Here is a 13262-nt window from a genome sequence, read left to right on the forward strand (position 1 = left end):
TTTTTTCTTGCGTGTTACCAACAAGGCTCACTTTGGATTCAGTACCTTACTTTAATCACGAAGACATCCAGATTTTCAGTCAACTTTATTGATAAAATAAGTTTACTGTACAGTACACAATTCTAGACATAAATTCTTTTCAAGCTATCTGCATTACAAAAATAACAGGTATGCAATGAAAAATAGTCACTCCACACACTGTGAAGGTTCTTTAAAATCCTAAAGTGATCATCAGGTCAGAGGAATGACAGGGGAGACCTATCAAACGTGAAGACTAGGCATAGATAAATTATGTCACTTTTTTTTTTAATTTACAAAAATAAACACTAATCAAGCATTATTTCGTAATAGAGCAACCTTAAAGAACTGCCACAGACTAACAACCCCTTCTCTGCTGTACAGCTCTGGAGACGGTATTTGAAAGAGAAACCAGAAAAATCAGCCATAAAACTGCATTCAGCATTAAATGGATATAAATGCCTCTGAGACCAGTCAACGTCTGAAAAGATGCTTCTAAAAAGAACAACTTAATCAACTGAACCCAAAACTTCTCATACATTTGCAACAGCGAAACACTCCATTAAAAGAAAAACAAAACAAAAAAACATTGCTTCTGATAAGTCACCAGCTTGCAAACTATGAAGAAATGCAAAATCTTAATTATAGAAGCATTGGCAAAATTTTACAGAAAATAATAGCAAGCAAGTAGATTTTGTGCTTGAGCTAAAACATTCCCAAAAAAATTCCCCCCACGTGTTTAGCAAGTTTTGAAAGGATTCCATTTTTTTTTTTTCCATGCACATGAACGTCCTCAATATATTCTTAAGCCTAGAAACAAGCGAAGATGCTCTGGATAAGAGAAGTAGCAGTTTCTCCATTTATAAAAAAAAAACGCAGTGAAGATTCAGAGAGCTTCTTCCCCCAACCACCTTTCTGCTGCTGCTGTTTGGGTGCTTTCAAATTGCCATTTCCCAGTCAGGAAGTTTGGGCAGGCAATCAAGAGAAGAAATCAGTGGGACTAACGTGGCTTCTCACCTACAGAGATCTGAGCCTGGTTTTCTCTCATAAAAGTAAAAGTTAAGGCAGAATGATGCTATGCTGCGTTGAACAAAGTGATAAAGTGGGAGCGGCTCTTGTTTTGAAATTACAATTACGTATACGTATTTTAAACAATCTTGTTCAATTAAAAAAAAAATAAAACATTGAGCAAATGCAAAAGCATTGCTTAGGTTGAGACAACTGGCCTTATTTCAACAGGATACTCTGTGGTGGCTAAATCACAGAAATCCTTAAGTTTTATGGTGCCTATGTACGCTTTCCATCAAACAGATTTGTTGCAAAGTGAGAATTTTTTTTAGAACTTATTAAAAGGAAAAAAGATAGTGTGGATCGTGCACAAGCACATTCTTAAATTACTAGTCTTTAGACAGAGATCAGACTTTAAATCTTACCTTTATTATATAATAGGTGCACTGAAACTTTGTATGAGCAATAATTTATAGAAATTATGTGAAATCTTGTCTTACCTGTAAAATGACTTCATATAAAAATAATTCCCAATTCGGTAAGTGCGTTAATCCATTTCTCACTGAAGTTAGACCTACGGCAATTAATCTGTCATTTGGCTTTTGTGGAATACCAACTTTAATTTATTTTATGCAGTATAAAAGCCACTGAACTGGAGTTTAAGATGCATTAGCTTGCTGGTGCCCTATTCAATAACAAGTGCTTGACAAGTGACCCCTGATGCTCCGTTTGTAAAGTGTGCAATTGAAACTTGTTGACTTCCACAGTCTTCAGCTTTTCCTCAGGCTCAAATCACTGCTTGTTACTAATCCTGACAGAGACGTGCTCTCTGATGCATCTTCCTTCTTGAGGTTCAGGAATGATTCTCTAGTTATTTGAAGAATTTCTCTCAAGCCTTTGTTTTCTTGCTATAGCCCCAGAAATAAAAAAGCATTTAATAGAACTCCAGAAAGAAGTCAAGATAACTATGTTAATAATCCCCCCTCCCCTCTGCTCCAAATGTATGTATAAGGATTAAAATACTGATTTGGAGTCAGGCAGTGCCATGTTATCTTCTAAAACTACCAACATTAGGTTTCTGACCCTCTTGCTCTTTTGAATGGGCACTAAGCATAAAACAAAAATAAAATTATCAAAACACAAAGATGAGTGAGAAAAGGGCATTTAAATTCAAATGTGGCATTTAAAAAATATATCTGTTTTTACCACACACCCTGACCCATAATGAGCTGCTTTGCTAGCACTTAATCAGAGAGCAATAGTATTGATCTTCCAATAATAGGCAATGGAGAATCCTCCCAAAAGCACAAAATTATTATTAAAATAATAATAATAGTAAAAAGCCAAAGGTGGGGGATATTATTATTTGCATCCTAGTGTCTTATTATGATGAATTTGTATTATTTCCTAGCTCTTTCCTACACTCAGAGACTTAAAGAGAAAGCCAGCACATAAATATAAATCACTGATTTCTGGTGATGAAGTATCACCTATGCAGGACTTGAGAGTTAAGCTGTAGGGGGGGAAACTACTACTTACAGCCCACTCAACAAGAAAAGTGTAAGAAAATAGCAGTGTAAGTGAATGGTACAGAAACTCTTGAGAGATACAGTAACTCAATAGAAATAACAGTGATAACATTTACTCCCTGGCTATTTGTGCCATTGCTGTTTTATTTCGTACTTACCTCAAGCTGAATTATACGTTCCTGCTCTTTACAGCCGTGCTTTTCATCAATTTCAATGGCTTTTCTCATTACTGCTGCCATTTCTGTAATTTGGTCCACATGCACTTGCAGCTCCTAAGACATAAAAATAAAATCATGAAAGCTTTAGTAATACATTTTCTGCATTACTAAAAATAAGCAAAACATTAAATATGCATTTTATCTGCTGTGTCACTGAATAAAAATGTGAACACAGACCTATATTTGTGAAAATAAACAAGGTCTCTATAACTTTACAGCATGAGTAGACACTGTGGTCCTGTTTATTTAAATAAATCTGGTTTGCTACGCAGTGATCCCTTTTATTAGAATTTTATATTAAAAAAAAAATACACTTAAATGACTGTCTTACATAGCTTCCACATCTTCCAAATGGCTATAAGTTAGCCATGCGCTTGCTCTGACAAGGCCCTGCTGTGATGCAAGAGTTGATGAACATCATTTTGGATATGCAGAAAGACTAAACTCATCTAAGAGCACCAGGATCCACGATATTCCTTCTGTTTGTTTGAAATCTCATCTCAAGCCGATACAGCCAGTACCAGCCCATGAGCAGGTGAAGCGGTCATCCTTACTGTGTCACGTATTAGGAAACTCAGATCTGTCCTTCACTCTTTTTTAGATACTTCCACTTGAATCCACTTCCAATTCCAGCTTATCTGTGATCTGGACTTCAGAGGCCCTTGTCCTCGCTGAATTGTAACAGAAACTTTTGTGTCCTGACTGACCTCTTTATGTTTGTTTATTAATGCTGGTAGGGTACTTTCCTACAATAAATAACTAACGACCACATCTTGCCGAAAGATTCAAGGAGGAGGAAAAAGAGCAGTAAGTTTGGTTTGCTCTTGTCCTGTTCTGCTGCCAGGGGTGGGATGATAGGAACCATTAACACGGGCACAACAGCCTTTGCAAGGAAGCTAGATTTTTAGATAACCTTCACTGTTTGCAGAGAAGCGATCTCTTGCCTAGACCTTGTTGGTTCAGGTGACAGTTTATTTTCTCACCGTCCAACCTATCAGCAGGAAATGCTTAAAGGGTCACTACAGCAGATCTAGATAAAGAGCCTATGCCTTTGGCATTTGTTGCTGTTCAGTTAAGCCAAATATTTTAATGGTATTTCCAGAAGGTTTTATTTTTCATTGTCTTTTCTTCAACTTGTCTTTTACTCCAACTCTACTATCATGTCAGCCTATCCCTTGGACAAAATTCACAACAGCTACTAACTAGTATCAGGAAAAGTGGAACAGTAGGAGTGAAATGAAGAAAGGTATAGACTAAAGTTAAATCCCACCTTTAAATTATGAGTTTGACTGGAACACTGGAACATCTAGCAGATGATCAACTTGCCTTTAAACTTCCAGAAATTATTAAAGTACCATACAGAACTGCCTCATTTGGAATCAAACTTTACCTGACCAAAACAAATATACTTTACTAAAACGAACACTGGCCCTTTCCATCCTTTATTCTCTACCATTCCAATTGCCAAAGCCATGGTTTAGCTGTTTACTCATTAAATGCCCACTCACAGCATAGAGGGGAGAGAAAAAAAAAAAAACAAAAAAACACCCCCAAAAACTTGCTGTGAATCTTTATTTTCTTCTCAGTTTTCAGAGAAGGCCATTACATTAAACTTTTTTTTTTTTTTTTTCAATGAAAAAACTAAATTTATCTTGAAAGGAAGCTGTGATCAGCGGTAAAAGAGTAAGTTGGCAAGGATGTACCCTTGAGAAGGACTGGGAGAGCATTAGTGGTTTTTAGTTATATTTCTGTCCTCCCTACTTCCTATTTTGCCAGCTTAAGTGGCCTCTTGATCGATATGATTTAGGGCCTCTTCCAAGGTCACTGATGTTAGATCAGATACTAACAGAAAACTGTAAGATTCTAGACTGGAAGGCAGAGGTGTAAAACTTGGATGCTGTAATAGCAAACAATCCAATCAAAGTGTTTCTTAACGAAGATAGCCTCAAACATCTACAAACACTTTTTGTATTGCTCTCTTTTTTTTTTGCCGTACAATTTTTTTTTCCCCTTTGGAGAAAAAAAACCCAACACATGTTTTTAGGGCTTATTTCAGTTGAGTGAATTCAAACAGCACACTTCAATCAGGGTCATTACTACCAACACACACTTTTCTCCTGCATACAACATTGCTAAAAGAAATTGGTTTTCTGTTTAACAGAGGTACTTGTTGATCTGCAGAAATCAATGATTTTTTTTTAAATAATCTTTTGTAAATAGGCACTAAAATCAAAAGCTGTCGCTTCTGAGAACAGTGATTACTGGTGACAGAGATTAATTCCTTAGACATGACAGATTTCTTAGTTAATAGGAGAGAAGTATTTAAAGACTGCTTCAAGATTGAACAATCTTACTGAATGTGAAGGCTGGTCAGAAGAAGAAACAATGAAATTTCTGAAATGCTAAGTGTCAGGATAAGGGTGATAAATCCTCTTCATTGGGCGTTCTTGTGGGATCAGATTTAACCAAAATGTCGAAGCCCGAATCTCCTGTTTAAATAATATTGTTTGTGTGGTTTTGGGTTTGCTTGTGGTTTGTTTTGTTTTTTTTTTTACCTCCAGCTTTTAACCCATAGAAGTGTTCCTAAATGAAATTTCAAAGTCCATTTCAGGACAGATATAACTTTACTCTCTTGTCTTGGATATAAATCTATGCTCTCCTGAGGCTGTAAGATATGCTATACTAGATACTAAGGTAACTTCTTTTGAAAAGGATATAAACCTATCATTTTTCAGGCACTAAAGTTAAAAGATACAGTTCTAATCCAATAAATTCTTTCATATCAATCTAAGTAGTTACATTGATTTCAATGGCACTAATTACACACATATGATTTCGTAAGGAGATATGAAAGCATCAAATTCTCAAGCTTTGTTTTCTTGGTATGCAGACCCTAACTCTGCTTTGCGGACTTAGTTTGTTGAGGTCAAAGATGATGAAACACTTAGAACTAATGTTTGTCTACACAGTTCCAGTGCTGTCTGATAATTACGTTTCATTTACAGTGTAATACAATACTTTGATTGAAAGCTCCTGTTTAGATCTGTTAGTGACCTAGAATCGTGAATTCTTCCAGATATACATTTTAAAAGTCTAAACTATATATTACTGCTATTAAAACGTATATTAATCTTCTATGAAGCTGCTGAATACTCATATATGCTTCATAGCTTACAAAAATGTTACTTGACAGCACTTTGCTTTTCTTGTTTTCAAAAGCCGTAAGATGAAGCACACCTAATACCAGCAACGTTCACCACCCCTCAAGTATCTCAGGCTGCCCTGGATTCTACTTAGTAATCCTGACCAGTACTGAAGCACAAACCAAGGGTTGATGCAGGAAAGAGAAGCATATGTCAGTTATTCAACATTCAAAAGAGCTTTTAACTGATTTGTTTTTGTTTTTTTTTAATTTGCCATAGATAGGGGAAAAATATTTTAACATTGAATTTAAAAAGCTTACTCCTCCTACTCTCCCCAGTAAGCACAGGGTTACTAATTATTTGTTGGAGTCACAAGCGTAAGTTAAAGCCAGTCTAAATATTTGAATGTTACTGAGATCTACGGGCATCTGGAAGTATAATAGGGCAGTTGCCTTAAAGACCTAGGCAAAAAGTCATTAAGTAGATATAGTAATGAAATGCTACTTGATAAAATCTTAAATAAATCAGAAGCCAGTAAAGTTGACTTACTAGACTGATCAAGTTTCCTGCTTATGTTTCATGACCTGGATTATAAAAATTAGGACTTTTTTGTACAATGATATAAGAACTCAGACAAAGTAAGCTGTGAACTGATCCACTACGAAGTAACTTAAGCGTTAACTAAAAAAAACAAAGGCAAAAAATATTGAACTCATTACCTTGGAATGTTGCTCTTTCAACTTCGTTATTATACTTGGATCATCCTTCTTGCTCGCCATAAGCAACCTAAACATCTGTTCTCTGTACTTGCTCATTATGAGTTCCAAAGCAGACTGATGTTCTTCAAGAGATGTGCGTAGTTCTACAAACAATTTTAAATTCAGATAAAGTTTAACAGAGAAGAACTGAAACACAATGCAAATGTACTTCAGCTTGAGAAAACCAAAATAAGCCCTTAACTGAATGTCCCCTCGCCCTGCATCATAAAATCTTCGTAGGCTCTGCAAATGTCTTCAGTGGTGACTACCCTGGGAAAATTCTTGTTCAGTAAGAAAAATAAGGTCTTTTGTTAATACGACTTCATATTCAATCCCTTTAGCTGATATAAGCCATCCTGAGCGTAGCTGAGGAGAGCTTTACTCTAGCCACTATAAGCAACACTGTACACAAGCTGGAAAGAAGTTTACAGATCTGTTTTAATGTGCAGCTTGGTAAAATAAGAGTTAAAAATGCTTGTGTTCAAAATCCACCAAGTCAAGGACAAATAATGTCTGAGATAAGACAAGATTCACACGAATCAAGATCATTGACTCCTTTGCTGAATGTAACTGTTGGAATACCTAAGGAACAGTATACTCCTAGCGTACAGAATTCGAGAAGGAATTACACTACTACATTTACAACTTGTCCTCACTGCTCCTAAATCAGTTGTTTTTAGCAGTGGGAAAATACATTTCCAAACAGATACCTATACTGCAGAATTAAGTTCTATTTATCTCCTTATTTGTGCTGACTATTAGGTGAGGGCTGAAAAAGTAATTTTCCACGACTCTTGGTTTTTTGTTAATCATAGTCCCAGTGATCAATGGTAGAAGTCTCCCTGATTCCACTGGTGCAGGTTGGAACGTGAGAAGGACACAACAGTCAAGTCTTACCTTTATTCTCCTGTTGCAATTCCCTAATCTGTCTGTTTTCTTGTTGGATACCCATTACCAACGTAGACCGAGGACGATGTCTTGCTACTTCATTGAGTTCTTGAATTTCTTCTTGATACTAGTTATTAAAAATAATACAACATATTTAAATAACCGAAGGCAAGCGTTACTCGGCAAGTTATAAAGGACCAGCTCTAGCGTCAGTCAAAGTGTGTAACCAGCAAGAGAATGCTTGGTTTGAAATAATTATATAATACAAACAAACAAAAACGCTTTTGAAGGTATTGCTAATACACTGCCCTGTAGAGACACTAAAGTAGCACCTTTGTTTTTAAACAAGTTTCATACCTCAGATGTGTGTAGTGGGCACGGTTTAATCTTCAATTAATGCGGATCAAATTCACCATCAAGTAATTTAAAACTGATATACATATGGTAAAGAAAAACCATGGGGTATTAACCTCTAGATGTTTACTGTGGCTTCCCAATACCTTAAATGACAAAGCTGTATGGGTACAAGTCACGTGGCCCTGAATGAATGGATCCTGACTGAGCAAAGACAATACTCTCGATTTGAAGTCATGGAGCCTCTGCATGACTAGTTTTACAGAGATGAAGCACATGCAGGGTTTTATTATCTTACAGGCCCATTAATACGGCCGGTGTTCTATTAAAATGACAGGATGAACTCTAATCTGGAAAGTCAGTAGACACCTTTATGTTTTTCCAGAAGTTCTCCAGTGAAAGTCACGCTCAATCTAGTGACATGCCTTGGACAGTTTAACATCAGAATGGCAATGATCCCGAATAAGCTTAAGAGAATACTTTGAAACAAAAGGAGACTGTGAAAATATAAAGTATTCTCAACAGAAGAAACCATGACAGGGCCTCGGTATGATTAAATGTGCATCTTGAAATTAATAAAACATGTAGTATTTTACAGAAGAGCAAAACACAAGACACCACACACTGGTTTGTAAGATACCAACACCATTTCTACCAGTGTTCTTCAAATAAATGCTAGTTTTCAATATTTGATAAATATTTCAATATTTAAACTAGAGTAACTTCTAGAGAAGTTAAACTAGAGAACACTTCTTCACAGGATCAAACTAAATATATAAACAACCTGTTTATAGATCATAGTCACACCTATAATGAAAATACTTAGTATGGTATTAAAGGATTAACCAAACAACATACTGATTCTACATTCTACTGTAGTACACAAAAATTACTTTAAATTATGTGCTTCCAAGTGGTTCTTTTAATGGAGTAAACAAAGTTGAAAAACAAACCTGTTTCATTGCTTCAACCCGCTTGTTAAGAGCTGTAGTCTGTTCAATAAGAGCTTCTGCTGCATTGTCATGTTCTCTTAGCCGTTCCACCAGTGCTTTCGCATCTGCTAAGGCTTTTTCAATTGTGCAACTCATTTCTAAAGATTAGAAATGTATTATTGTCACAACACCACCTGTTTGCTATACAGAGAACAGCTATCAATGTGAGATACATATCTCTATATATATATATATTTTTTTTTTTTAAGTCTAAAGCAGATGAAATACAACCTTTCCCTCAGAAACATCTAGATATTTTGTTGTCTTTTACAAGTAGGGAAAATGCATAAATCTTAAGAATACCCTAAAGCCTGCCTTTCCTTTTGCTCGTTTTTAATTGTTGTTGAGATTATGTATCAGAGCAAGGAAATGAAAGTAAACTTTGTGTTGTGAGGAGAGTATCAATATACTAAGGACAAAGGAGGACTATTGAACATATGGAAACTGAGCAATGCATGTCCTTCTATAAGTAGTAGAGGAAAAAAAAAAGAATATTCCATTAACTATTTCATTTTTCAATACTACCTTTTTTATTTTTTAATGTGACATCCTACCAGTCAGGTATGCTTCAAGATACTTGAAAAGTATAAATCCAGCACTAAAGAGAATGCCAAAGGACTACAGCTGGCTAGAAGATTTTGATGAATTAAATCAGCAGAGAAGGAACAGCTCAAACTGACGGAGTAGAGAAAATTACTGAGGGAAAAATCAGAAAACTAAAGCTCATGTTTTCTTCTTGTCTATAGATGAACACAAACATCACCGCATGGAATGAAACTGTAAAATTTTCAACAGGATAGAGAAAGACAGCAACTTAGCTAAGAAAAAGAACTGACTGCATAGTTAAAATACTATGCCTTCTAATCGCAGTAGTTTGTTAGCAGAAATTACCTAGTGCTAGAATTGCTAAACTTGCAAAATACTTGTACCTACTAGCATTTACAAAACCACTGGCCTTTACATTGAATTTTTTCATACTCGTTCTTGATGGATTAAGTTTCAAGACCAAGATTTTCATCCTAAGTTCTTATTTTCTTCTAAAAGACCTTGCACTTTTTCTACTGAAAAGGAAATCTACTTAAACGCCTTGAACAGTTCTTCAGCAATCAGACAGTAACTATAGAGGCTTATTAGAGTTATAGGCCTTATTAATATACAGCTTGGTATTTGTTTCAGGAAACTTTCTAAGCTACTGAAAGAATCACCTAAATCCATTTCTTAGCCAGGCCATTTGCGTAAAGGAGAGATTATTTTTTTTTAAGCATAAAAGGTCAGTGAGCCTTTCCTGAGGTACAGGAAAAAATCTGCTCCAAGTTGATTTTTTAACTTTCTTAGGCACCTTGACAAGTCACGGCCTAGGATGTTTTAAGCTAAGCTTAAAGAAATCCTCACATTTTCCCCAACTGACCTCTCCCCACTGTACCAGGTAAGTAATAGAAGCAAGGATATTTCAAACCCCAGACATTCCACCATTCCCCTCAAAATATTTACAAACATAGCAGGAATGTCTTGCCCTCATCCATTAAGATGGGGGAAAACTAAGCAAGACAGCAGCGGAATTTGGAATGTTCTCTTGTGTTTGGAATGTTCTCTCGGAAGAGCTCTTGTGCACACAGAAGGTCCTGCAAGGTCCAAGCTCTCAAAAGCATTTTAATTTGGTAGTTTAATTAGCTGCTCCCTCTGCTCTGAGGAGCACATGTAGTAATTTTTAAGGTAGAAGGGTCTTTCAGGGACCCTGCCATCACAGAAAGGTTGAGACTTGTTTACGACAAAGGAGGTTCTGTAAGTGAGCTTTGTGTATGCACAGAGCACAACTATTTTAACGTGTGTTTTCTGTGGTACACGTTATTGAAAGCATCAGCATTTTGACAGGTACAAGCTTCCTATACATGTTGGTAATATTAATTCCTTCCTGTTTATCAACTAGAGTTTTCATTTTCACTTCCATATGATGTGTATCTGTGCTTGAGGTATCAAGTCAAGTTCTTCAGCAGACTGGTATATTATCACAGGTGGTTAATATATTTACTCTGGTTTAGCAGTTTGAGCTCTTTTTAATATTCTGTAGATAGATATCATACTACATTGGTTTTAAGCATCTGCTTGTCTTGTTCCTCATCTCTCCTTCCAATTCTGGTCTCATATTCTTACGGGACTACAAAAATATCACAGACAAAGGATGATCTCCCACATTAGCTGGCTAAACTGTTACAGAAATTGATTTAATCAGATCCGTATTTAAGAATTTGAAGTGCAGTCTTTAACTCAATTCGTGGCTGATGAATTCTCTAGCCAGTATAAACAAAGCCTCTCAGGCCTCTCTCCATGAGCTTGGAACACATTTGGCATTCAGACTCCGATGCAGTTAACACCTCTGATAATTTGTATGCATCAATAAAAGTTTTTAAACACAGCACATACTCACCCTCCCGTGCACTTTCTCATTTAGACCCAACCCAACCACACAAGAGAGAAAGAAACTCATTTGTAGCAAAGCCACCAGCATTCATCTTCACAGTGAATGAGGTGGGGAAGACACACATGTGCCTTGTGTGAAATGCAGCCACGTAAACTCCCCCGTGACCTGTCAACGTGCAGCAGCTTCAGCCGGCCAGAGGCCATCTCCTGCTTTCAGGCAGGATTCGCGCTTCAAAAAGGAGAATTATTATTTGTATCACAGTAACTCATAGTGGCTCCAAATCTTAACTGGGATTCCTTCGGGCAAGACATTGGCACTGATCCTTGGAATTTAAAATTCTCTGTAGTTGCTCATCTGGCTGCCTACAAAAACCCAAAACTTTTGTCTTAATTCACAGATTTAGATCTATTTGAGGTTGATCTGGACACTTAGGGGAAAAACCCCAACCAATTAATGAAATATATTTGATTCAAACCAATTTGTACTGTATATTAATATTTTTTATGAGCACGAGGACAATAGCTAAACTTGGCGATTCCTGAACTCTACCCTACAAGCGATGCCCAGCCGCGAATACATCTGTTAGCCTGCAATCTTACCAACCAGGACAACAGGTAGCAAGAGCAACAACTCAACCAACATAGCAATACTGCTACTGCACATTCATTTCCTGTCACTTCCTGCTATTTACTAATTGCTTTCATTATCAAATTCAGCTGCCCTTAAAAAAAACAAAAACAAACCCAACGCCAAAGAATAAGGATTTTTGCCTACCTCTAGTTTTCTGTCTCTTGTTTCTTTTCTAGCCTTACTGAAAAACTACCTTTTCCCCACAGCTTAACGCTTCGCTTTTTTCCCCCTCCCCGCCGCTACCGGCTGCGCGACGCTGCACCGCCCGGCGGTGCCTCACAGCTGTCGGCCGGCTGCGAACGCCCGTGAGCTCCCTCCGTGCAGAACGGGAGGTCCCAGGAGCGCTGAGCAGGCGGCTCCCGCCGCCGCCAGGCCCGGCCCGGCCCGTAGCGGGAGTCACCGCCGCTGCCCGCTCGCGTACACCGGCCCGACCTGCCGTTTCCCCGCCGGCCGCGGGAGGGGAGCGGCGGGGCGGCATCTCGGTCTCGGGGAGGGTCTCCTCCTTTTCCCCCTCCGCCCCGCGACAACCGGCACGCCAGTCAGGACTGCCGCGACACCGGCACCTGCCGCGACGCGCCGGGGAGGCGAGGGCGGATGAAGGCTCCCTCCCAAAGCCAGCGCTACTAACGCGGGGTGACTGGGGGGGGGGGCTCCTCCTCCTCCTCCCTCGCACCCCTTGAGACGTCACGGCCCAACGCATGTCCGTTGGGCTCCCAAGCGCCCGGCGGCGGCAACGGCGGCAACAGCACTCCGTCCCCCACCCCGCCGGCCGGCCGCGCTGCCCCCAAACGCCCCTTCCCTGTCTCACGCCACTCACTCATGACCGGCAGCTCCGGCAAGCGCCCGACGCCGGGGTTGAAGCCCCGACCAACCCGCCCCGCTGTCAAATGGCGGCGGGCGGCAGGGGGAGAAGCGGAGGAGGCGCGTCCCCGCCAAGGGGCGGGGCGTAAGGCGAGGGCGGCCGCGCTCCCTGCCGGCGGCAGCGGGCGAGCGTCCGCCCCGCCGGGCTCGCCAGACGACACCGTTGCCCCTTCCAGTTCTCGCGAGCGATGCGTCCGGCCCTCGCCTGCCTATTGGCTGTCTCCCTGCTACCTCTTATTGGCAAGCCCCTCCGCCACTCGCCCCCCTTCTAGCGTCTCGCGAGGTCGTCGGGCTCCTCCTTGTACGCGGCGCCTGGCGGCAGGGCGGGGCGGGGCGGCCCGCGGCCGGGCGGCGGGCATGGGGGGTGGCAGTGAGTGAGACCGGCCAGCCGCCGGGGCCCGGGGTGGCTGGCGCCGCCGCGGCCGGGGAGGTGCGAGGGGAGGG

General features: G+C 39.7%; 1 protein-coding gene across 3 annotated transcripts; it reads right to left on the reverse strand.

The window, feature by feature from the left end:
* Window positions 1-66: 66 nt before the first annotated feature.
* On the reverse strand, window positions 67-12932 carry FGFR1OP2 (FGFR1 oncogene partner 2). Of its 3 annotated transcripts, none has more exons than XM_054189237.1 (7): window positions 12775-12913; window positions 11334-11555; window positions 8870-9006; window positions 7572-7689; window positions 6636-6778; window positions 2714-2827; window positions 67-1934 (listed from the first exon to the last, which is right to left on the reverse strand). In XM_054189237.1, the coding sequence occupies exons 3-7, from the start codon at window positions 9002-9004 to the stop codon at window positions 1797-1799; spliced, it is 648 nt and encodes a 215-aa protein (XP_054045212.1). In that variant the 5' UTR covers window positions 9005-9006; window positions 11334-11555; window positions 12775-12913; the 3' UTR covers window positions 67-1796. The 3 variants fall into 3 exon arrangements, with proteins under 3 accessions (XP_054045212.1, XP_054045211.1, XP_054045210.1); XM_054189236.1 differs by having other exon boundaries at window positions 11334-11689; XM_054189235.1 differs by lacking the exon at window positions 11334-11555 and having other exon boundaries at window positions 12775-12932.
* Window positions 12933-13262: the final 330 nt, after the last annotated feature.

Source organism: Rissa tridactyla, chromosome 1 (genome assembly GCF_028500815.1).
Source record: "Rissa tridactyla isolate bRisTri1 chromosome 1, bRisTri1.patW.cur.20221130, whole genome shotgun sequence".
NCBI lineage: Eukaryota > Metazoa > Chordata > Aves > Charadriiformes > Laridae > Rissa > Rissa tridactyla.

Coding starts and splice junctions, on each gene's coding strand:
- FGFR1OP2 (XM_054189235.1), bottom strand. Junction 7,690..8,869: donor GGGTTGAAGCAATGAAACAG/GTTTGTTTTTCA, acceptor TTTAATAACTAG/TATCAAGAAGAAATTCAAGA. Junction 2,828..6,635: donor TGAAAGAGCAACATTCCAAG/GTAATGAGTTCA, acceptor TTTATGTCTTAG/GAGCTGCAAGTGCATGTGGA.